Source organism: Echinops telfairi, unplaced genomic scaffold (assembly GCF_000313985.2).
Source record: "Echinops telfairi isolate 266 unplaced genomic scaffold, ASM31398v2 ScPeMD7_7458;HRSCAF=8496, whole genome shotgun sequence".
In the NCBI taxonomy this organism is placed as follows: Eukaryota; Metazoa; Chordata; class Mammalia; order Afrosoricida; family Tenrecidae; genus Echinops; species Echinops telfairi.
In genome coordinates, this window is record NW_022111358.1 from 36,842,874 (window position 1) to 36,868,820 (window position 25,947).

Here is a 25,947-nt window from a genome sequence, read left to right on the forward strand (position 1 = left end):
CGCTGGGGCCGGAGTCGGCGCGAGCTGCAGTGAGCCTGGGGCCGGGAGGTGGGTGCGGGAGGAGGGCGTGTGAGCCAGCGAGCGAGCGAGCTAGCCAGCGAGCGGACGAGGCTGACATCAGCAGCGGCTGCGGCGGGGAGGGTAGCCCCATCCGGCCAATAGGGAAATGGCAAAGAATGTGGAGGATTTAAACAAAACAGCATGTCTCTCCCGGGCTGCTGCCAGACGGCCGGGCTGCTGCACAGCCGAGGCCAGCAGGGGCTGGGGAGGCCTGGGAGAGGGGGCGCCCCTCGGCTCCTCCACCCCCACCCCGAAAGGCTGTTGAGAAGTGTGCCTTTGAGGCCGCAGGGTCGGCCTGGCCACTCGGTTTGGGGATTCCAGGTCCAGGAACGTGCCTTGATCTTGGGGCTTTTGTAGAAAGCCCACCAGCCACTACTATTTCCACCTTTGGTCCAAGCAACCCAGCCCAGTGCCTGGTTTCATAACTGGCTTGAGAGAGGGTATCCTGGGAAACCGACTAGTGCAAACGATGTGAATGAAAGTGCAGATCACACAGATCTCACAGAAGGGCCTGGAACACGGCGTGGAGGAGTGGGGGGTGCATTCAGTCGAGCCCACACCGCCTTTTACCTGCCCTGGCCCCAGCCACAGCAGTCTGGACTAGGTTTTCTCATCAGCACTCTTAAGTTCAAAAAGTCACAGTGAAATGTCAACGAAAATGCCTGGAGTGTTGGTATTTCATCCATATTAAACAGATCCCTCATTTTAACCACAAGAGGCACATTCTTCAGTTACTCAGGAAGCAGCATGTAACTGCTGAAGTCTGTTTTTCATTTGTCTGGTATTTTTAAGCTTGTTTTTCCAAAGAAAAGTTGCCGGGTGAAAAAAATGCCTACATGCAGAAGGGCCTGGGCACCCCATCTTTTCTAGGAAAAAAGGCACTCATTCACTAGAGTTTGGGGGCCAATCGTACAGTTTGGATAGCAGAACCATTATGGCCTCAATATCCTAGGATTTTAAAATATGAGGCATAAGCCATCAATATTGGTGATGATACGCTTATGACCCTCCCCACCCACAAAAAATTATCCAGATGGAGAGAATTTATAACTGTGCTAACATGATACAAAACCTGCTAGAAAAATGACACCCGGTATTCAGCTTATATTTTTGTAACAACTCTTTTCTAGATAAATGCTTCCCAGGGTTGGCTCACAAAGATTCGCAGCAACTAATTAAAGCTAAACCAAATTCCTCGAGGTGGAGAATCTAAATCTGACACCGTAGTGTGGAATAATAACACATTGGAAGCCTGTGGTACGGAAAGCAGCTCAAGCTGTCTTTCTTTTTTTGGCTGCGTACTTGAAGACAAGTGTAGTGGCGTCACTGCTGGCACCCAATATCCTTCCCAGAGGCAGTCAGGGAAGGTCTGGGCTAGCCATATGAGCCCGTGAACATTTCAGAATGCCGGTGGTCTCTGCTCCTGAGTCTATCTCACGTGCATTTTAGACACGTCATCAAGAAGGACGAATCCCTGGAGAAGGACATCATGCTTGGTAAAAGAGGGGGGTTGGGGAAAAAGAAGACCCCTCAATGAGATGGACTGGCACCGTAGCTGCAACAATGGGCTCTGTCAGCATGAATTATGAAAGCAGTGTAAGACTGGACAGTGGTTCTGCTTCTACACACGGTTACTATGAGTCAGAACCTGACAACATGACAAAAACACCCCTTCCTTCCTGGATCTCTCAAAATCTCAAACCCACTGGCACCAGGCAATTCTGATTCATAGCAACCCTGTGGGGCAAGGCAAAACTGCCCCTTGGGTTTCCAAGGCCACAACTCTTTATGAAACTAGCAAACCTCCTCTTCCACCCTTGGAGCAGCTGGTGGAGATCTCTAGATGTGGGAAATGGATTCCGTAACTAAGCAGTTTACTGAGGAGATACTGTGAAGGAAGTGCTTCTCCACATTCCACACACTGTAAATATGTCCCCCACTCCCCTGATCCTCGCTGTGACCTGTCCCCTGGCCTTTCTTTCCCTGTTCATGCAGTGCATTCAGCACGCCTGGTCACATTTGACTAGCAGAAGCACAGCTAGGATCGTGCCACCTTCAAAATCTGCTGGCGATTCTGTATGGTCTGCAAAATCAGTCAAGATTCCTTGGCAGAGGTTCCAGGCACTGAGTCTACCTTCCCTACATTATCCTGCCACCTTCCACAAACGACTCCAAAGCTGGCTTTATTGGTTGGAGGTGACCTCTACTTTCCTACCTTGACCTTCCCCCTCTTGCTATTGTCTTCACGGATTCCCTCCCCCAATCCTACGTGCCCCCCACCCACCCCCTGGCACCATTATTATGCTAGAGACTATCTGAGAGAAGGTCTGAGTTATACGGAGGATGGAAAACAGAGGGTGAACTGAAAAAGATTTGGATGGACTTGGAGATGGATTGAATGTAGTCCTTAACACAGGGCTTGGGTGAAAAGGACCTATCTTGTTCATTCACAACCCATTTGCACAAAGGAGGGAGAGCGCCATCTATTGGTCAAATATGGTTCTTAAAAAAAGCCATTTCATCAAATCTGGCGAGGGTTGGAAAGGGGGCTTCAAAAGAGTTCGTAGAAAATTTCCATTATCTTTTCATTCCGTTTTCCCATGAACTTCTTAAAGTGCCCTCATGTCTTTGTTTCTTTCCAGCCAAGAGTCCACAGTATCTATTTACAAAGAGCCAGAAAGCTGTTGCTATCATCATGAATGGTAGTGATGTTCCATAAACAATATGCAATCGGCAGTGGCTGCGGGGCAGCACAGGATCAAAAGGGAAACCAGGAGTGAAGTTAGCAGACAGAAATGATAGAACCAGAAGGAAACGAACTTTAGTCTGAGTATGTCTTAAACAGCCTATCTTTCTCAGACTGACAACCTTCTGAAGCCTATGTTCTCATGATAGAACCAGAAGGAAACGAACTTTAGTCTGAGTATGTCTTAAACAGCCTATCTTTCTCAGACTGACAACCTTCTGAAGCCAATGTTCTCAGAAAGGGGGAGGGGAGTGGCACAACAAAATTATTCCTTTGGAGGAGCTTTTTAAGCTCATTGCCTTCACCCACATTCTGATGAGACTCCCCTACCATGGGGACTTCTCAGTTTAGGGGAAAAGAAATCTCCAAGAAGGTGCTGTCAATCATCTCTGGAAGATGTAGGTATAGTCTTTGTGATTCTATCTCCAATCAGGTTTTAGAGCAGGGACAGGGCATCTTTTTTCTGCCAACCGCCATCTGGATATTTATAACATCATTCACGGGCCACACTGGTCAACTATTTAATTTACTCACTCCTGCAGTATAAGGAAACCTGAAGAGGAATCAATGCATATGAATTACAGTGCTGGCAAAGAATATCGAAAGTACCTCAGACTGCCAAAGAGCAAACAAATCTGTCATAGCCAGAATGTTCCTTAGAGCCAAGGAGGGTGACACTTTGTCTCATCTACTTTGGACATGTTATCAGGAGAGCGCAGTCCTTGGGAAAAAAAACGTCATGCTTGATAGAAAAGCAGCCAAAAAAAGCAGAAGAAAGTCTACAGGATGGGTTGACAGTGGCTGCAAAGAAAAGCTCCAATGTAAGAGTAGTTGTGAGGCTAGTTCTAGTGCACATGGTGTTTCGACGAGTCGGAACAGACTCAAGGACACAACGTGACGGCTGGAACAGCTTCTCTTTGGTGAGGCGTGTGATGTGAGCTGGTATTGATCTCTCCGGCCTCAGATGTCACACAGGCCAGACATTGCCCACGTTTAGAGTATCACTGCTATTTCAAAAACAAAATTATATCGTTCTTCCTATCTTTCTCCTATCTACCCTCTGTATCGAAGCCGATGGCTTTTTTAAGGCCCATCGTGAGCCCTAACTCCAACACCGAGCCAGGCTAGTAAGGTTACTCTTTACCTTTCTAAACAGCCCAAGACATTTGCCTCGACCACTCATTCTTTTCTTGTTTGTATGTCAGAGTGGCGATTACACAGGAGTAAAATGGCATGGAGCAGCGTTTCATCTCCTCGCCAACTGCCATGATATTGAAGCTAGTTGAAAAGACAGACGATATCCGATTTGTGTCATCTAAGAAACATGGCATAGTAGGTACCCAGTAAATGTTGATTAGATATCTGCATGGACTTACTAGCATTGCCGGATGACTCTTTGCTGAGGAGGGTGTGTACTGTGTATCCCAGGATGGTTAGCAGCATCCCAAGTCTCTGTTCACTAAGTATCAGTAGCACCACACACACCATTGCTAAATAGCCCCTGGCTGGGGATGTAGGTGGGGACAAGTGGTCCTTGTTAGAACCCTTGCATTAATGTAACACTCTTTAATCTTATCTAAATGTTGACCACCTGAAAAGGCTTCTGGAAAATTTACTTTCATCTTATCAAAATCAAGGCACAGTAGAGGAGAGGAAAACCAAACTTACAAAAAGATTTCTTCTGCCATCGCATGCATACTGAGCCCTTGATAAGGCCCTATGTCCAGCCCACACTCAAAAGAGGGGAATGAAGTGCTGCCTTCTTGCAGGAAAAGGGTCCTGGTGGCACATGGGGCTAATCACTGGGCTGCCAACCAGTATGGTTGGTGTAAAACTCACCAGCCACTCGGCAGGATAAAATGAGGCGGTCTGCTCCTCTGTAGCTCTCCTGGCTTGGAAGCCATGAGGGGTTGTGCCATAGGGTCGCAATGACTCAGAATCATTCAATAGCAGAAGGTTTTTCCCACCTTGATGGTAGTGTGTCTATCTTCGGATATTGTTTGCAAGCCTTCCGTAAAGAATTGTCCCACCTCCGTTTGGTTTTCACTTTGGTCCCTTGCTGTTCTGGTTCGGACATATCTGTTATTTTCACAGTCCCGTGCTACATTACTTATTTTGTTGCTCCAAGTGTCCCAGCTCTCGTCCCTGGCAGCTCTGTCCTGCCGGGTAGGCTTTGGTGCCCTTTGAAAGGGCACTTCTTGAAAATCAAATGTTACTTTTTGCAAAGGGCTTTATTTTATTGTTGTCTTATTAAATATGAATTCTAGAAAAATCTAATTATGAATGTGTTGGAATACCTATATGCCTGACCTTGTTAGGGTATTATATAAATGTTTAATTCTTTCTTCATGAAACACCACAAGGCAAGTCCCAAAGGCACTTCCTGTGTGCCAACCCATTTATCCCAAACTCTAAAAGACCCAAGGAACGTCTTTGATGTGTAATTACGTCTTACTCTGCAATAGATGCTCATAAAATGGAAAATGATTTGACAATGATGTGGTACAAATTGTATCACGCTGAAAAGAATCTGGAGGTGCTGTGGCTAAAGATACAGTAAGTCGGTAATAATCAGTTTTACTTCTGTTGTATTGGTTTTTACAGGAATTGACAAGATAGTGGAATATTCTGAGATGAACTGAAAGGCCTAATTTTCCTTACTAAGTCCTTGAAAAACCTGCAGAGTGGCCGAGGAGAAAACACAGGGTTAGAAGGATGGTACCACTGTTATTGGTCAGTTCTATTCAGGCATATGAGACCTAGGCCCATCACTGTGACATTCTCTGGGAGGGAGACCCCAAGCAGCAGTATGTTGTCATTTGTACTATGAGATTATGTGTAATTTATATGTATGTATGTATGTATAGATATATATATATATATATAGAGAGAGAGAGAGAGAGATTTTAGTGATGAAAGATTTTGTCCCTGTTTTTTTTTTAAGATCATTTTATTGGGGGCTCTTACAGCTCTTATTACAATCCATACATCAATTGTATCAAGTATATTTGTACATATGTTGCCATCATTATTTTCTAAGCATTTACTATTTGAGCCCTTGATATCAGCTTGTTTTTTTCCCCTCCCTCCCCACTTCCCACCCTCGTGATCCCTTGATCACGATAACTATAATTATTATTTTCATATCTTACATCAACCACTGTCTCCCTTTCCCCATGGTTTCAGTTCCTGTTGTTCCTCCCCTTAGGGGGAGGGTGTGGTTATGTGTGGATCATTGCTATTAGGTTCCCCCTTCCTTCCCTCCTTTCCCCCTACCCTCCTGGAAAGGCAACTCCCATTTCTGTTCCTGAAGGGTTTATCTGACCTGGATTCCATGTGTCATGAGCTCTTATTTGTATCAGTCAGTGTACATGCTCCAGTCTAGGCCAAAGTGAAAGGCAGGTCTGGGGTCATGATAGTGGGGGATGAGGAAGCCTCAAGGAACCAGAAAAATATTGTGTGTTTCATCAGTTATCTTACACCCTGGTTGACTCATCCCTTCCTTGTGACCCTTCTGTGAGAAAATGTGCCATTGTCTACAGATGGGTTTTGGGTGTCTGCTAAGGCCCCCCTCATTCTCAACAATATTTTTGTTTATTTGGGGTCTTCTGCTGGCTGTTACCTGATCCAATCGACACCTGATGATAGCACAGGTTAGTGTGCTTCCATGTGGGCTTGTTGCTTCTCTGCTAGATGGTCACGTGTTTAATTTCAAGCCTTTAAGCCCCCAGACACTATATCTTTTGATAACTGGGCACCATCAGATTTCTTCACATTTGCCTGTGCACCCATTTTGTCTTCAGAGATAGTACTGGGAGAGTGAGCAATACAGAATGCCATGTTGTTAGAACAAAGTGTTCTTGCATTGAGGGAGGGCTTGAGCAGAGACCCAAAGTCCATCCACTACCTCAATTTGCTTCCTAGATCTTTCCTGTTTCCTTTTAATTCCTGACAGTCTTTAAAAGAATAGTCGTACAACCATCATTTACTGTAGTTTTTTAATGCCAAAGCACATGACCTGCTATCATCAACAGAAATCAACCCAGATTTTGAAATAGTGCTTAGCTGTGTAGTACTCAACAATGGTGAGTCATTGACTTTTGTGAAACATTTCAAATGTTACCAGGGAGAAATAATAAGAGTTATAGTTGCCATTTTAGAAGTATGTCATCACGTGTATAAAAATCCCAGGTTAAAACTTGCTTTGGTGACCATAGGAGGCTGAACAACGGCTCTCCAAGGCTTGAGCTCATAAACTCTGGAACCGGCCCGCTACTTTATATTGAAGCGGGATTAAGGGTTTTGAGATGAGATTATCCTGTATGATCAAGTACAATTTCATGTGTTTGTACAAGAGACAGGCAGAGGGAGATGGAACGCACACAGGAGAGGAAGATGTGACCAAAGAGGCAAAGACTGGAGTGATGTATCCAGAAGCCAAGGAATGCCGGCTGGAAGAGGCAAGGGCCGGATTCTCCTCCAGAAACATCCCATTCCTCGATCTCAGCCAGTAATACTGGCCCTTCAGAACTGAAAGAATATATTTCTGTTGTTTTAAGTCACTAAGCTTGTGACAATTTGTTATGGCAACAGTAGGAAGGTAATGAGTTTTTCAGTACAGGGTAGAATTTCCCCTATGGGTTTCTGGAACTGTAAGTAACTGTTTATGGAAGTAGAAAACCTCTCTTTACCCCTCTGAGCGGCCGATCAAACTGCTGATCTGTGGCTAACAACCTCACTTGTAACCACTACAGCACCAGGGTTCCTTAATATAGTGACTTGGGTATGATTTCATTCACCTGGTAGAACTGTAGCTTCACATGAAGTCGTTCCAACACAGGACCGAAAAACGCAGTGTGATGCCTTCGTTTCCTTCTTGTGCTTCCTTGGAATTGCGAATGGGGAGACATCGGTTCGCTTCTTTGGGACACATCAACAGGAAACCCCAATTGCTGGAAAAGGGCATCATATGTGAAAAGGGTTGACAAAAACGAGGGACACCCTCAGGGAGCGGGCTTGACTCGATACTCCCAACAATGGACTCAAACCCACCAGTGACTGTGAAGAGGGCACAAGACCGGTGTGCTGTCCTGAGATCCAAGGTCCCCTGCGTTGGAACCAACTAACAATGGTATCTAACGGCAACAATGTATTTCTTAACAAAATGATTCCCAACAGATTTGAAAAGAAGCGAGTCTTCCTAATGCCTTTAACATAGACAGTTTAGAAAAACACTTCCAGAACACTTTTATACCTAAGCCTTTTGTACCATCAATATATGAGCAAGTCTCGAGTTCCTAGTTCTAGCCCAGAGGACTCTCTGGGACTTGTATACCCATTCACCTTCTCAGCATCACCACTTAGATACCCAGTCGGCATCTCAAACACATTCAAAGCGGAGCTCCTGCTGGTCTCCCCACTGATCCCCCCCACACACACACACACACCTTGCTCCTTTCTAATCTCCCCCATCCGAGTAAAGGGCAGTGCCGTCCTTCCAGATGCTCATGCCAAAGACTTGTAGAATGGCTTGATCCCTCTCCTCACGCCCAACATCTGTCGAATCCACAGCAATTCCCATTTGGGCTCTATGTTCATAATATATTCAGAAGCCGATCACTCCTTCCCATAGCATAGCCACCACTTCCATCCTAGTCCAAGCCATGATTTTCCTTCTAGAATACTACAGTAACTTCCAAACTAGTCTCTCAGCTTGTGCCCAATCGAATCACTACACCACTGCCAGTCTTTTAATGTGGAAATCAACTCCTAGCTCTTTCTGCTTTAGTCCTCCATTCGCATCCCATCTCATTTGGATTAAAAATCAAATCCTTGTATTCAAGCAAAGGAACCCTGGTGGCACAGTGGTTATCTGTTGGGCTGCGATCCACAGGGTCGGCAGTTCAAAATCACCAGCCCCTCTTAGGGAGAAAGATGGGACCTTCTGCTTCCTCAAACTGTTACGAGTCTCAGACACTCACTGGGCAGTGCTACCCTATCCTATAGGGTTGCTATGAGTCGGCACTGACTTGATGGCAGTGAGTTTGGTTTTTTTAAATTCATGTATAGGTTACCACTCAGGTGACACAGAAAGGCTGGCGATCAAACCCATAGCTGCTCTATAGGAAAAAGACCTAGTAGTAGGCTCCCATAAAGATGAAAACCCTGTGGGGCAGTTCTCCTCTGTCCCGGAAGGCGGATGTTCCATAGCACACAACACAATGGGATTGCCTCAACCCCATCACCTGTCAACTTCACCCGAACTCACTGGGCTCCAGTCACCCTTATCTCCTGGTTCTTCTTGAAACAAGCCTGGCACCCATCTCAGCGCTTCTGGGCTCACTCCCCTGCTACAGACCCTTGCACCAAGCCACTAGGGGCATCTTCCTTGTAGGCCTTCTCACCACTTATGGCCCCCAGGCAGATATTTACATATTTATTTACAGTCTTTTCTCATTCAAATGTTCACTTCACAAAGCCTAGGTCAGATAGGTGCCCAACCAATATGCTCTGAAGATGCCAGAAATGCCAAATGTGGGGAGCGAGGGAGTTATGTTGAACATAATAATTAATATATAAGTAACTATTTTCAATCATCGGTATTGTACTATTTTGGCTGTTTTGTACCATTGTACAATTGTACCATTGTTCTTTCCAAATAAAGTCCAGTCAACATTTACTCACACCTTTTAGATATTTTATTCCTCCATTGCCAGTTTTGTTCTTCTAAAACCACACTCACAAAGTCAGATTTAATCTGACTTTAATAATTTTAATAATGTGTCTATAAGACAATAAACTCACTGCCATTGAGTCAATTCCAACTCACAGCAAGCTGTGTGGACAAGATAGAACTTCCCCTTTGGGTTTCCAAGACCGCTTTACGGAAGTAGAAAGCCTCATCTTTCCTCTGTGGAGAAGCCAGTGGTGTCAAACTGCTGACCTTGGGGGTAGCAGTCCAATGTGTAACCACTATGCCCTCAGAGCTCCTATCAGACAGCACTCACACCTAATTTCTCTGTCCACTGCTCAGACTTCAACGAAGGTCCTTCTTGATTCAATGACATGTAATGTTTTCTCTGCAATGTATCTTTCCATTTCCATGTTTTCATTTTCCATTTGCTCCAAACCTAGCAAGGGCTTCAGCATTGGGGTCAGAGCTTAGAGTTTTCTTCACAATCTCTTGGTCTCTTTCTAAGTCCCTCCTTCCTCTTTATTTTGTTTTCATGAACTAGGGGAATAGAAAACTGTGCAGAATGTGCTTCTGAATTCCTTCTACTCCTAACATCTCATGTTCCTGCTTTTTTGGGGTAAACTCTGGCAGTTGCTAGACTATGTCTCTAATTACTCCTTCACAATTTTGTTCATTTTTTGGTTTTTCACACTTTTCCCTCAACATTTAGACCATTAGATCCTTATCTCTGGTCAAACCCATTTTGCCTCGAGTCAAAAGTCATAAAGTATCTTAGTCTATTGAGTATGTTGCAACCACAAGAGTATATCTGAGAAATTATTAGTGGCCTTTGGGGTCGGGGGTTGGAGGTGAGAGACATGCCAGTTTGTAAATGGCATGCAACATAACAAGCCTACAAAATACATGGTCCTATGTTTCTTCATACTTTTAAAGCCCCACCAGACATTCATGAAAACCTGCTTTTGATTATCTGAGCCGCAGGTTCTGAACTCCATTTTACAAGGACAAACTTTCTGTTTTTCAGTTCTCATATGAGTCCAATTTTCTATATACAAAATAATGGAAGACTATACTTGGTTCTCTTTGAAATTTTACCAAAAGCTTTGCCCCATTTCGGGAAAAGCATTCCGCCAACTGATAACAAGACTCAACGATGCTTGAAGGACCAAGGCAACACACCTCTTGCAGCTGTAGCTTTTGTGTTCATGGATCTGTGAATGGGAGCAAGTCAGTAGCTTTTTATCTTTATATTTTGAAATATATTATTTTGCTATCTTTAAATGTTTCTCTGAGTGATTTGTGTAAATGGGTATGCTATCTGCATTTTTTTTAAAATTACAAGTTATGTTTTTAAAAGGTCTATTCTGGACATAAAAAAGGGGAATATTGCTGTTGGTTAAAATGAGAACCACTCAAAGAGCTCAATGAATAATGAGACAATTGAGGCCAAGAGAAGCAATACACTTGGGTAGGGCATTGTCACCTTTAACCTAACAGGTAGATCACACCACGCTTTCCTTTTGCCTCCCAGGTGACTGCTGCCAGTTTCTTTGACCATGCCACACGCCACCTTATTTACCACTTTTAAGGATTCGAAGCATTTCTGGATCCCGCGCTTGTTTATAAGGAACAGAGTTTGTCCTGGAGAGTTGAGTTAAGAGTTTATAGCTTAGATGTAGGTTCTTCGTTTTCTTGAATGGGGAGTCCACAAGGACAAATGGTACAGGTGATAATACAGAAAATGTACTCCTAAGAATTTAAATGGCAGTCTCCTACATATGATCTCGTTTGATGCTCACAAGAGTCCTAGGCTGCCGTTGTGTATCAGAGTCAGTCCCGACTCAAAGCAGCCCTAAGTACTACGGAACAAAACACTGCCTGGTCCTGTACCTTTCTCATAATCACTGCTGTTTGAGCCCATTGTTGCAGGCACTGTGTCAATCCATCTCACTGTCTTCCTCTTTTTCACTCTACTAGATCAACCATGACGTTCTTTGGGGACTGCGCCTCTTAATAACATGTCCAAAAATACCTGAGACCAAGTCTCACCATCCTCTCTTCTAAGAAGCATTCTGGCTGTAATTCTCCAAAGACAAATTTGTCCTTTCTTCTAGGAGTCCATGGTATATTTAATCATCTTACCCAACACCCTAATTCAAATGCACCAATTCTTCTTCAGCTTTATTCATTGTCCAACTTTGCATGGGTTCGAGGTGACTGAAAATCCCACGGCTTAGGCCAAGGACATCTTCATTCTTCAGAGTGGTATTTTTGATTTCTTGAAGGCCACTTTCCTGAGTGTAGATTGTGGATCCAAGTAAAATGAAATCCTTCAGAACGTCAACATTTCCTTCATTTATCATTGGTCCAGCTGTGAAGATTTCTGTTGTACGTTGAGGTGGAATCCATATTTTGATTATCATCAATAAAGTGCTTCCAAAAAAATAAAAATAAAGTGCTTCACGTCCTCTTCCCTTTCAGCAAGCAAGGTTGTGCCATCTGCTTATCATAGGTTGAGTCTTCTTCCTGTGCCGATTCTCCATTCTTTTTACAGTCCCACTCCTCACGAGTACCGGCTCAGCCTATGGGCAGAATACGTATGTTGAAAGGATACAAACCATGATAGACCTTTTTCCTGATTTTAAACCACACAGTATTCCTTTATTCTGTTTGAAGGATTGCCTCTTGGTGTATGTACAGTATCCATATTATGTTATGTCATTTCCATGCTTTGCAATATTAGCTATAAATTGTTATTACCCACAAAGTTGAATGCTTTTGCATAGCCAATTAAAAAGTAAATAAATATCTTTCTGACATCAACACGCACTGATAACCCTCATTCCACATCCTCTTTTGAGAGTTTGTTGGCAGGTCCTGGCGGAGGGGCATGGATACTCCTATACCCTTGACCAAAGGTCGTCCTCTTCTATGGAGCAAGCAGCACAGCGTCTTCAAGAGGGACGCACGCACAAGCAAGCGCATGGAGCGGTGAGGGAGGAAGAAGACACCTGCCTAGCCAGCCAGCTTAGCCAAACCAAGACTGGCCATCAATGGGGTGACAGACGTCACAGCCAGATCGCCCTCACATCCTCTTTCGAATCCAGCTTGAATTTCTAGCTTTTCTCTGTCAGTAACGAAGCGTGTAACGATTCTTCTTTTCAACCTAGCAGATTAAACTCAAACCAAAACAAAAAGCCATTGTTTACTATATTTCCAAGCCACCGCCATCCTTCCCCTTTGAGGTTTCAGAGACTGCAGATTAAACCATCAGGGATTTCAATCCGGTAAAAGCTAACTTTTTTTTTATTTTTTAGGGATGCCCTGTGGCAAGAGTAGAACTTGCCCCTGGATGTCTCGAGGCTGTAACCAGTATGGGAACCGACTGCCACGTTTTTCCACTGGTGGCTGGTGGTGGGCTTGAACCACGGACCTTTCGGTAAACAGCGCGCTTTAACCGCGGTGCCACCAGGGCGTCTAGGGTTACTTCGGCCGGCTCAAATATTGATGAGGCTGCTGGGAGTGCAGAAAAGTTTGGTGACTTACCCATGGTTCCGAGAAAGCAGCAGGGGTGTAAAAATACCTGGGATGGCACCTGCCCCATGCCACAAGCTGCCGGCCTGGCACGTCTGAGGGAGGAGCCGGAAGCTAGAGGGCCTCCTCCAAGCCGAGCGCGCCGGCGGCGAGCCCCGCCCCCAGGGCTGTCCGCGGCAGTGCCTGACAGGCAGTCGGCGCAGGGGTCCTCGAGGGGTCCTTCGGGCGGGCCTTCGACTCATTGCCTGAACGGGTGCACGGGCGGCTTCCGGTGCTGTTGACGAGCGGTGTCCGGCAAGCAGGGCCGCGTCCAGGGACACTCGGGCAGAAACCATGGCGGACGGCGGCTCGGAACGGGCTGATGGGCGCATCGTCAAGATGGAAGTGGACTACAGCGCCACTGTGGATCAGCGTCTGCCGGAGTGCGAGAAGCTGGCCAAGGTGAGGGGAAGCCGGCTGGCTGTTGGCGGGCGCCGGGGGCTGAGTCACGGCGCCGAGCCTGCTTAGGCCTCAGGGGGCCTGCGGGCGAGAACCGGCAGTCCCCGGTTGCCTGCCCGCCCCAGGTTGGGCCAGCGTGCGTAGGAGACCCCCGGTCTATTCGACCGGGAAAACGCCGCTGCCGAAGCACTTACGTGCAGACAGCTTCCCAAATAAATCCGCTCCGGGACTGGTGGTCACTTCCTCCCCGAAGGAGTTCAGGTCCCGTAGCAGTTGTGGTGCGTTTCTTGGATGATCGAACGCGGACAGTGTTCCCTCGGGTTTAAAGCCGTTTGTTTGAGCATTCAGACAAGATTAGAGTGAGCGATTGCATTGCTCTTGCTGAATCAGTATATGGCGATCAACTGTCTTTGGATCGCGGCGATGCGCCGGGCTGGGAGAAGGGGCAGGGGAGTGTTAAACAAAGACAATACACAGAGGGCCTCTGCCCAGAAGGTGTTCGCGTCCACCACGGAAGAGTCGAGTCATGCGTGGTGGCGAGTGCCGTACAAACTATACTGGAACGCACAGAAGGAAGGTGTTCATTCGGCCAGGTGGGATGAGAGGTTTTACCAGAGCGCATATTTAGGGTCGTACCCCATGGGCCATGACGAATGAGGAAAATTGGAGTGGGATGGTCAAGAGAGTTAACAGAAATAAAGACACATAGGCAATAAGATCGCGTTCTAAGTGAATCAGTAGTTCGTTTAGCTCAGCTGTCTACCTGCCTGTTACGCTTCTTTGTGTACCATTCCACATAGGACGAAACCAAGGCTCGGCTTGGTTGCCCAAGGTTACAGGTGGATTGATCGTGCAACAGGGGGCTCACACAGCTTCTGTGAAGAGGGTGGCACAGAACCGAGCAGAGCTTGGCTCTGCCTCACGGGGGTTTGCTATGAATGGCACTGGACGGCACCAAACAACGTCAGTTCATTATAGGTGGAACCACAGATTCAAAATTCGGGTTGCCTGACTAGGATATTGTTTGTAGTTTAATTAATTCCATCACGGGCTGCTGCTCAGGATTATGTTAGGGCCTCGTCGAATTCTTCGATTAATTCAGAGGCAAACACCTAGTGCTAGTCAACTGGGATTGGGTTCACCAATAGGGTTGTGCTGGTCCCTTAAGGCGCTTGCTGCATGTTAGGACAAGAATCGTGTAAACAAGTAAAATGTATACCTTGGAATAAAATCAGGGGCAGGAGTTTTTTCAGGGTAATGGCATCACATTCAGAGTTTTAGAAGGAAATGCTTTTCCCTTTTTCCAGAAAGGAATCGAATGAGGCTTTATCAAAAAACAAGGATAGGTGATGACTTGGTGCACCTGCATTTTGTGCTTGGCACACTTGGTGGCAGAGGGGCATTCATTCAGTTCTGAGCTTTCTAGCAGCTGGTATGACAAAATAGCATTAGTTACACCAGGGAGGGACAACTCAGATGCTCATAGTGCCAGGCAGATCAAGAAAGTGTCTATTTATTGAGCACTTTCTATAGTGCCCTGGTGGCACTGTGGGGTAAGCATTGGGCTGCTGGCCAAGGTCAGTGGTTCAAACCTAGTTAAGAAGAAAGGTGAGGCAGTGTGCAGCCATAACTATTTAGAGCACTGGTTCTCAACCTTCCTAATGCCACGAGCCTTTCATACAGTTCCTCATGTTGTGGTGACCCCCCCCCCCAACCATAAAATTATTTTCATTGCTACTTCATAACTGTAAATCTGCAACTGTTATGAACCGGGCAAACCCTGTGAAAGGGTCATTCGACACCCCCCACCCCACCCCAAAGGGGTTGTGAGCCACAGGTTGAGAACCGATGGTTTAGAGTCTCTGAAACCCTGGTTAGGGTTACTTGCCTGAGTCTGAATTGACTCGATGGCGGTGGGCTTGAGTTTGGTTTTCTACAGTGCCAAGCCACTCTCCAAAGATTTCTAAACGCATGAATTTGCTTGATTCTCGTCTCAGCCCCGTGAGGTGGGTATACTTATTTTGCAGACAGCGAGACGGAGGCTACGAGAAATTGAGTCCCGAACCCTCAAGCCTTGCAGCTAGTAAAGTGGCACTGGGATGCACACAGGTAGATGAGTCTAGAGCTGATGGTCATGTCTACTCTGCATCCTCCTCATGAGCCTGCATTGGGAGGACCACTCTTCATTGCCACTTCTTTTTGCCCGTTGTGGATGAGGGCCACTCTGGTTGACTCTTGCAGTTTGAGGGTGAAACAAGAAATATGGATTGTTATATGAAATATGTCAAAGTTTAGAAACCAGACACTTGCCTGTTTTAAAATACATATAGCATACCTATAAGCCAAAGGCAGCCACTGATTCCCCACTTTAGAATTAATAAAGTGATGGTATTCATAAGGAAGAAACAAATCATTTGCTTTTAGAAGTACCGTGATTCCTAAAACTCTTGGGAATAGGTGCCATCGCATCTGTGTTGACTTATAGTAGTGACAGTATGTACAACAAAACGAAACACTGGTTCTTTGCCACCTTCACCATTCCTCCCCCACTTGAGCCCATTGTTGCAGCCACTGTTCAGTCTTTACCTACCTCTGAGGGTCTTCCGCTTTTTCATTGGCCCTCTACTACACATAGTGCTCTCTAGGGCCTGGCCCTTCTGATACCATGTCCAAAGGACATACGACAGTTTCGCCATCCTCACTTCTAAGGAGCATCCTGGTCATACTTCTTCCGAAACAGATTTGTCTGTTCTGTGGTAATAGTCTGTGGTATATTCAATATTCTTCACCATCACCATCATTCAAATGTGTCACTTCTTCATTCCTACTTACTCGTTGGTTTTCCTAGAACTGGATGTTGGGGGAAATACTTTTCCTCTTTACTCGCTTCTCCTAATAGCCAAGACCTAGGCTTTACTCACCACCCTGGGCCGTGTACAGATTATTGGACATAGTTCTTGCTTCCAAATACCTTATAGGCTGGTATCCATCCACTGCCATCAAGTCGCAGCTGGTGGGTGTGTCCTTGTAGTTAGCAGTCCCACACTTTACCCGACAGCACCACCAGGGCTAGTAGGAACGTTTTTCTCTCGACATTTGGCTGTTCAGTGAGCATGGTGTGTGGCAGTTATTTAGGTCACTGTTGGGCCTTCAAGAGAGTTGAAAAGACTCAGATGCTCAAATTGTTAAATGGCTTTGGAGACGGCAGTCAGTAATGTGGGAATGATGGGGCCTGCTAAACTAGATACAATTTTTCTGTCTCCACACCATGCGCCAACCAAAGTGAGGTATATGGATTACTCTGGGGGGCAGGACGGGGTGGGGCTAATGGCAGAGGTAGTTCAGGTAGAATGAAACTGAGGTTGTAGTCTTCTTTCCATGTCTTGTGTAAGAAAGCAAAGGCTCAGGCAGCTTATCAGGAGAAAGACGGGGCTTTCTGCTCCTGTAAAGACTTACCCTGTCAGAGGCTTGGAGGGACAGTTCTGCCCTGCCCTGGGGGGTCCTTTTGAGTTAGCATTGGCTGGATGACAGTGAGTTGGGTGTGATTTGTATGGATTGAGAAGTCAGGATTTAAGAGAACCTTTTCTGAACTGTAAAGAAATGGTATTTAGCAGTTTCTGGTGCACAGATTCCTTCCTACTCCTATTTTTTGACTGGTATGTTTGGCACATGGTTAATTGTGATTCACTTACATTCTTACATTGAATTTGTCCTCTGGGTCTCCTTTCTCAATGTATTTTCATTGCATTTAGTCACCTACAGCCTCTTCTCAAAGGTGTTATATAAAGAGAGGGCCTGTTTAAAAGTATTGGATTCCATTACTTGTGCCTCTCTGCTGGTCATTTTCTTGCTTATGTGGGTTGTTTAACAAATGTCACTGAAAGATTAAGTCCATAGAGGAGTGAAAAGAGACAAGCAGACAGAACTTAGAGATGTGCCATTGAGTGATTCCGACTCATAGCAACCCTATGTACAGCAGAACAGAACACGGCCATCCTTACAACTGAGCCCATTGCTCCAGCCACTGGGTCAGTCCCTCTTGTCAGATAGCTTCCTCTTATTCCATCCCCCTTCGCTTAACCAAGCATGATGCCCTTCGCCAGGGGCAGTCTCTCCTGATGACACGTCCACAGTACACCAGACAGTCTCCATATTATTGCTTCTGAGAAGCATTCTAGCTGTATTCTTCCATAACAGACTTGTTTGTTCTTTTGGCAGCCCCTGGTTCTTCTTTCAATAGTCTTTACCACAACCATAGTTCAAGCGCATCCATTCTTCTTCAGTCATCTTCTTCAGTACCCAACTTTCAAATGCATGAGAGGATTGAAAATACCATGGCTTGGGTCAGGTGCGCCCCAGCTCTCAAAGTAACATCCTTGCTTGTCAACACTGTAAAGAAGTCTCTTGTACAGCAAATGCATGCAAATCGAGACATCTTTTGATCTTTTGACTGCTGCTTCCATGAGCATTGACTGTGGATCCAAGCAAGAGGAAATCCTTGAGAACTTCAATCTTCTTCTCCATTTATCATGATGCTATACCTATAGGTCCAATTGTGAGGATTTGGTTTTCTGTACGCTGAGTTGTAATCCATACTGAAGACTACAGTCCTTGATCTTCATCGGCCTTGATCTTCATCGGCCCTCTTTGTAATCGGTTTATAGTCTGGAAACTGCTGAAATGTTCGCAGTTTGGGTGACCCTGCTGGCATTTGATATACCTGTGACATACCTCCCAGCATCACAGCCACACAAAAGCCACCACAGTATGACAGACTGACAGACAAGTGGTGGGAGCTTAGAGATACCCAATATTAATTGACATTTTGAGAACAATAAATAACAGAAGTCACTTGTTCTAACAAGGTGGTTGGGATAGCTCTTGCCATCTTGTACCTTCTTAGTTGAAAGGCAGCTACACTGAGGAGGTGGAATCTCAGGAACTATGTGAATAGACAGGAAAAGAAAAAGGACGATGGCTAGCCATAGGATTGAAAGTGGAAGATTGGGAGGAAAAGTGAGATTTGGACAGTTGAGAATTATATTCATAGAGTTGATGGTGATATCCTCAAGTAGCATGAATTTTTCAGCTGTATAAGGGGTCTTTGATTCAAAAGATTTGTAGAAAACTGGAATGAAAAAATACTTAAAATTTCCCATGAACTTTTTGAAGCCCTCTTTTATAACTTGTCACATCCTACTTGTGATGGCAAGAGTTCGGAATTGTAGGCCATTAAGGAGCCTTAGTGGTGGTGTGGGCTGAGTATTGGGCTGCTAACCCAAGGTTGACAGTTCAAACCCACCAGTTTCTCCTGGGTTGAAAGATGAGGCTTTCCGCTCCCACAAAGATTTAGTCTTGGACCCTACATAGGGTCTCACTTGAACTCAATGGCAGTGGGTGGTTTGAAATACATTATCTCACAACAGGGGGTTTGTAAATAGCTCTAACACTGAATAGGGTCAGTGTTGATTTGATTTAACACATACTATGTTCAAGTTGTGATAAAGGAAATAGCAGTTAATCTAACAGCGAATTTATATACCTCTTTGGAGGTAAAGACATGTATGTTAATATGATACAAAGTCTAAGGGATGTACCCTAATGTCCACTGAATCAATATGATGCACCTGGAATGATGCTGAGCACGAAACTTCAATGTGAACAAAATATACCCATTTTCCCTGCCTTTACAAAAAACACATTTTTTGTAAGGTTACAAAGACAGGAAACTTTCAAATTAAGCATCATTTGGGAACATGGCAAAGCACAAAGTGAGTAGACTGAATGTTACACAAGGGTGCTAAATGACTGCCGACTTCAGAGAGGTCAAGCCACAGACTGTCTGAGTGGATGGCATTTAATATCATAGGTGCAGACCTGGGCTCTCTAGCTCTGAGTGATTCCTTCACATGGAGGGTACAGGTCTCTGAATCACACCCAGACCTATTGCCACTGAGTTGTTATGTAAAGAAAATGCTTTGTTCCTCGTTACGGTTTTCAAAGACTTGTGACAGCTAGTGTAGTCTCTGTCCAGAAGAAGATAAACAGGTGCTACTGGACTCAATAATCATTGTTAATTCTCTGCTTTTGTTATAGGCATTTCAAATGGATACATGTAGCTAAGTGGGTTCTATCTTGGGCCTCACTGTCTTGTAGACTCCACTGGAGAAGCAGGTGCTATTGTGAAAGGGAGGGAAAGTCATCCTCATCTAGCATAGATTCCTGGTTTTCCCTTTCTGGAAACATCGGAGGCTGTTGGGTTAGTTTTATGCTGGAGTTCCTGTTTTCATTGTTCAGTCCTATCTCTGTTTTTAGGAAGGAAGACTTCAAGAAGTCATTGAAACCCTCCTCTCTTTGGAAAAGCAAACCCGCACGGTGAGTCGATCACAGTGAAAACAATTCACCGTTGAGTTCGCTTGGTGTTGTCCCGTTGACTTTGATATCTTTTTCTTCATGCAGGCCTCTGACATGGTGTCTACATCCCGGATCCTAGTGGCAGTCGTGAAGATGTGCTACGAGGCTAAAGAATGGGATTTACTAAATGAAAATATCATGCTTTTGTCAAAAAGACGGAGTCAGCTAAAACAAGTAAGTTCATGCCTGTTCAAAACGCAAAGACACTCCCATTAAAATACTTGCCACTAAATGATTATATGAATCTATGCAAATGTTACTGTTAAATCAGTATGAAAGTCTCCCAGGGAGGGGGCTTTAAAAAGTTCTTCCCCAATTCTCATAGTGACACAACTTTTTACTTCCGTTGATCTTTATAGATTTTCATACTCTTACATAACTGTGTTTAGTGTTTGCAGCTTTGTTCTGATTCCATGTTGCCTCATATTTGTCGTTCTAAATGGTTGGATTTTTTTTTTTTTTTAATTATACTCTTGGGTAGAAAGAGAAATTTGCCAAGTTTTTTTATTTACATCAAACAGATCATTAAGATTCAGGTTAACCCTTACTGAAAGCTGCATGTGGGAACTTTGAGAGGCAGCTTTCAGTTACGGTTATGAGATCTCTTTGGGTTTCTTTCTTTTTTTAAATCATTTCATTGGGGGCTCGTACAACTCTTATCACAATCTATACATCAATTGAATCAGGCATGTTTGTACATATGTTGCCTTCATTCTCTTCTAGTAAATGGTTGCATTATAATCTACCAAACTTAATCCTCTATTATGCTCTCTTCTATTAATCACTTATTTTTTAGCTCATTTCTGAGGTCATTTTAAAATAGATTCCTTTGACTACTCATTTTACTTTAAATTATATAAGTTCTCTTGGTGTTTCTGTTTAGCTGAATTTTCTTTAATGGATCCCCATTGTTTTTGCATAGGATTTATTTAAATAATCCTCTATAAAAGTAGATTCTACTTTTGACAATTACATTTTGTTTAGAATTACCTTCCTGGGGTTGTTTTGGGGTTCTTAAATTTTTGCTTTCAGATAATCAAGATAACAACCTTGGGACCAAGGCAGGAAGCATACTCCTTATTTTCCTCATTAGGTTGCTGCTGGGTCAGGTTAGTATCAGGAAGGGTTAAATTATCCTCATTGTTGTGTTTTTTTCCACAAAGGCAAATGCACATGCATATAAATTGCAATGACATTAAGCATGCACGTAGGTTTTATTGAGCCAATCTAGTAAACGTGAGTGAAATTTACTTGCATGGGCTTTCTGGTGCTCAGTTCTGTGGTTTCAGAACAACCTCTTAGGCTGTTTTATTGAAGACTTCCTTTCTGTGGGACAGTTTTTAAAGGGCTACTTAATTAGAAGTGTTGTGGCCACCTAGGTTAAAATAAACAAAACTACAGGTTTTATGTAGTATTGGGAACAATTCAAACTATATATCCTAAAATACAGATTTAATTTAAAGGAATCATTAAAATCTTAGAAGTATGAGAGGGGACTGTTTCACGCTGATAGATTTCAGGTGGAGAAACAGGAATTTATATGTAAGCCTTTTGGATTGTGTAAAGTCTAGCTTTTGTTCTCAAGTTGCCTGTAGTTTAATAAGGAATATAAACCACAAGTAACTCTATATGTCTTTAGCAAATGTCCTTCTGATTGATAAGGTACCGAGGTGGTCCAAATGGTTTGTGGTCATTTACCTCGGAAGAAAGGCCTGGCAAGATGCTTCCATAAATAGTGTAGCCAAGAAAACCCTACTGAGCATTTCTACCCTGTCACAGATGGAGTGCCATGCACTGGAGTCAACTCAAAAGCAACGGGTTTTGGTTTGGTTAAGACTACTTAAAGAAATCTCAATCTCTCTCTCTTTCTCATGCACACACACACACACACACACACACACACTCACTCACTCACACATACCCGTCCTTAGCACCCTAAGGGTGATGGAAACTACTGGACATGAGAAAGGAGGGGGGGAGGCAGGCCTTTTCATTAGACTTATTACCGTACAGCAGGCTACTTGAAAAAAGTGGAGTTTGCGCCAGTCTCACAACTGACTGAGGGCAGAACGAAAACTGGATCTACGCCTGCTCTTTTCACCACAGCTTACACTATTCCATGTTTGCTTTGGAACATGGAGCCCTGGCGGCATAGTGGTTATGCATTGAGCTGCTAACCACAAGGTCAGCAGTTTGAAACTACCAGCCACTCTCTGAAGAAAGACGAGGCTTCCTACTCCCATAAAGAATTCCATTCTCAGAGAACCATGGAGCAGTTCTCCCTACCCTGTGGGATCGCTTTCAGTCAGACCAAGCCCATGGCAGTGAGTTTGGAGTTCTAGTAACTGTGGGAAATGCTTGTTGGTTTCAGGTGCTGTCGAGTCACCTTGAATTCATGGTGACTCTCTGTCCACGGAACAAAACACTGCCCTGTCCTTTCCCATCCTCGCAGTCTTGACTATGTGCTCCTGTTGCAGTCACTGGGTCGGTCCATCTCTCTGAGGGTTTTCCTCTTTGTCACTGACACCTTATCACCACCCCTTGTCTGCCAGTTTGTCGTTCCGTGGTGGCTGTGTGTGCCTGTGATGCTGGTAGCTGTGTCACTGGTATTTCAAATACCAGCAGGGTCATGCAAAGTGAACAGTTGTCAGCAGAGCTTCCAGACTAAGCACAGACAACGAAGAAAGACTCGGCGTTCCATTTTGGAGGAAGGAGCTGCTGAAAACCTTATGCATAGCTTCTAATGTTGCCAGACACTGAAGACCAAATGAATAGACGCAGAACGTAGGCTGGACGGTGGGCACTTCAGGTATATTGTCCCGAGAGACGATGGGGATGGGCACAGTGGCTGCAGCAATGGACTGGGGCATGGGCACACTCGTCAGGGCGGTGCAGAACTGGGCGATGTTTCCTTCTGTGCAGTCTCTCGATGGCACCCAACACCAGCAACCGCTCTGTCAACCGTGAGGCGTTGGTCCAAACCGTGAGGATGAAGTCTTGACACCCTCCCTTCTGGCTGTGCTTGTTCCGAGACAGCTTTGCGCACTCATCCAGCAGTCCATGGGACTACATCGTAATGCAAAGGCTCTCATTCTTCTCTCGTTTTCCTTATTCGTTGTCCAGTTGTGTCATCTGCATGTGCCTGTGAGGCGATTGAAAATAATCCTGCCTTGGGTTGGGGACCCTTCGTCCTCCAACTCAAGCTTTGCTTTTTAGCACTAAAGAGATTGTGTGCCGCAGAGCTGCCATGTGTAACATGCTTTCTTGACTGCTGCCTCCATGGGCGTTGGTTATGAATCCAAGTCACGTGAAATCCATCAGATTTGCCATCTCTCTGTTTAGCAAGTTGTTGCTCATTGGTCCAGTAGGGAAGGGGAGCACTTTTGTTTTACGTATGTTGAACTGGAATCCATATTCAAGGTCGTAGTCTTTGATCAGTAAGTGCTTCGAGTCCGTCTGTTTTTTAGGGACTCACAATGCCTCTTTTCTGCGTTGGTTAGGTGCCATCAAGTCAGTTTTGACCCAGAGCAACTCTGTGTTCAACAGAGCGAAACACTGCACGGTCTTGCGCCACCCTCACAATCGCCCCTGTGCCTGAGCCTGTGGGTGTAGCCACCGTGCCCGTCCATCTCATCGAGGGCCTCCTCTTTGTCGCTGCTGCTCCGTATTACCAAGCACGATGTCCTTCTCCAGGGACTGGCCTCCTGACAGTACGCCTAAAGTATCTAAGAAACGCTCTGGCCATAGTTCTTCCAAGACAGATGTTTGTCCTTTTAGCAGTCCCTAGTACTTCCAGTATTCTTCAGGACCACAATTCAAATGAATCGATTTTTTCTCTCAATCTTCTTTATGCGGTGTCCAACTTTCACATGCATGTGAGGCGATGGAAAATACCATGGCTTGGGTCAGGGCCACCGTAGTCCTCAAAGTAGTGTCCTTGCTTTTCAATACTCTAAAGAGGTCTTGTGCTACAGATTTATCCAATGCAAAGAGCCATTTGGTCTCTTGACTGATGCTTCCATGAGCATTTATTGTGGATCCAAGTAAGACAAAATGCTTGACAACTTCAATCTTTTCTCCATTTATCATGGTGTTACCTATTGGTCGAGATGTGAGGATTTGGGTATTGTTTATGTCCATGGTTCTCAACCTTCCTAATGCTGCCAGCCTTTCATACAGTTCCTCATGTTGTGGTGACCCCCCCAACCATAAAATTATTTTCGTTGGTACTTCATAACTGTCGTTTTGCTACTGTTATGAATCGAGCGAACCCTATGAAAGGGTCGTTCGACCCCCAAAGGTGTCGCAACCCACAGGTTGAGAACCGCTGGTTTATGTTGAATTGTAATCCATACTGAAGCCTATAATCCTTGATCTTCATCAGCAAGTACCTCACTCGAGTCCTTGATTTCAGCAAGCAAGGTTGTCATCTGCATGTCGCAGGTTATTACTAAGCCTCTACAATCCTGAGGCCGCGTTCTTCATATAATCCAGCTTCTGTGGTGACTGACTCAGTATACAGATTGAATAGGCCTGGGTGACACACCTTTCCTGATTTTAATTCCTGCAGAATTCGCTTGCTCTGTTAGTACAACTGTCTCTTGATTCATGGACGGGCTCTGCATGAGCACACCTAAGTGTTCTGGCATTCCCATTCCATCGTTTGCTTGATCCACACACCCCACCCAGAACTTTCCCTTATTGCCCCTGCCCCTCAACACTTCTCATTAAAATAGTGATTTGGATTTATTTTTACTTAATCCCATCTGACTCTGTTAGTATGTTTTTTTCAGCTTATAGAATATCAATATAGAAAATTTCAATATAGAAAAAATATATAATCTCATTCTGCTCATGACTTCAAAGGGCCGTGTGTTTTGTGAGGCACTGCAGGTCCCTGAGCTTTGCAGTTATTGAGAGAGTCCTGTGTTACAACAGAACCTTGACTTTCTGGACCCCTGGGTCTCTGAACAGTCAGTTTTTCACATAGTTAAGAAGCTTAAAAGTTTAACCGAGTTCCTTGCACATTGAATGTTTTCTATGGACTCCTCCCAAGACATTCTATTTATTTCTGCTGTCTTAAACAAAATACAGTTACTCTAGCTTAACGGCTGCTGAGGATTTTAGGTATAATTCATTAGTGATTATAATTGGTGTGCAGAATCGATGTTAGAGGTCAGTAGACTATGAGCTGTGGACCAAATTCATTTGCTACCTATTTTTGTAGGTACGTTTTTTTTGTTTTGTTTTGTTTTTTTGGTGTGTAGGTACGTTTTATTGGAAGAAAGCCGTGCCCAGAATTGAGTAATTGCCACCAAGACCAAATTGCATCTATCTGCAAACTTAAACTACTGCTCTGTGGCCCTTCCCAGGATAGGAGATCATAGAACGTTACAGCTCGAAGGAACTCGGTCAAGATATAGTCCAGGCCGCTCTGTACTTCTGTGGAAACGGCAAGAGAGGCATGGCATCTCCCTCAGACATCAGGGAGCTCTTTCCCCTAAGCCCCAGTGTCTGAAGGCGCGCCTGTACAGCTCTCACGGCCCCTGTAGAACTCGGCTTTCCTCCTCCCTGTTATTTTGGGTTTTTCAGTTTGTTGCCACATCTTTCTTGCTTTTCTGCTAGCTAGCCTGCTGCTAGCACTGCTGATCAGACCTCTTGCACCTCTCTTGTAATCCATTTACCAGGGATCCTGTCGATGGGAGTCTCTAAGTGGGAAGTTTTCCTGACCTTATTGATTTGTCCCTGGGTGTGAGTCAGCGCGACTGCTGAGCCACAAGGAAGCTTTGGTGTCTGCACATGTCCACTTCAGTATTAAGAGTTGCTTGGGTGGGGGGCTGGCCCCAGTCCCAAATACTAAGTGGATGCCTGCCCCTCCCCAGAAGAATTTATTTCAAAGGACGTCACTGAATCCACAGCTCCAGGAGAGGGACATATCTGATCAGAGCACACAGGAGCAGATGACGGGGGGACGGGATGGGTACATCCTGGCCCACCAGGCCTTGAGGACGATGACCCCAATTAGAGCAGCCAGTCCACAGAGAGGACCACATGGCCAGCC

General features: G+C 44.9%; 2 protein-coding genes across 4 annotated transcripts in view; one reads left to right on the plus strand and one right to left on the minus strand.

Moving 5' to 3' along the window:
• Window positions 1-13,104, minus strand: part of PITPNC1 (phosphatidylinositol transfer protein cytoplasmic 1) — a 302,891-nt gene extending 289,787 nt beyond the window's left edge. For 2 of the 3 annotated variants that reach the window (XM_045299352.1, XM_045299354.1), the window contains exons 1-2: window positions 13,047-13,104; window positions 7,606-7,758 (exon numbers count right to left, since the gene is read on the minus strand). In XM_045299352.1, the coding sequence (XP_045155287.1) occupies window positions 7,606-7,716 (111 nt within the window). In that variant the 5' untranslated portion in view covers window positions 7,717-7,758; window positions 13,047-13,104. Of the gene's footprint in view, window positions 1-7,605; window positions 8,177-13,046 lie in introns of those variants that run through there. The other variant, XM_004707282.2, reaches the window with a different exon arrangement.
• A 193-nt stretch (window positions 13,105-13,297) lies between these two features.
• The window catches only part of PSMD12 (proteasome 26S subunit, non-ATPase 12), a 24,819-nt gene continuing 12,169 nt past the window's right edge, over window positions 13,298-25,947 (plus strand). The window contains exons 1-3 of the mRNA XM_004707283.2: window positions 13,298-13,475; window positions 19,788-19,847; window positions 19,932-20,060. Of these exons, the coding sequence (XP_004707340.1) occupies window positions 13,368-13,475; window positions 19,788-19,847; window positions 19,932-20,060 (297 nt within the window). The 5' untranslated portion in view covers window positions 13,298-13,367. The remainder of the gene's footprint in view (window positions 13,476-19,787; window positions 19,848-19,931; window positions 20,061-25,947) is intronic.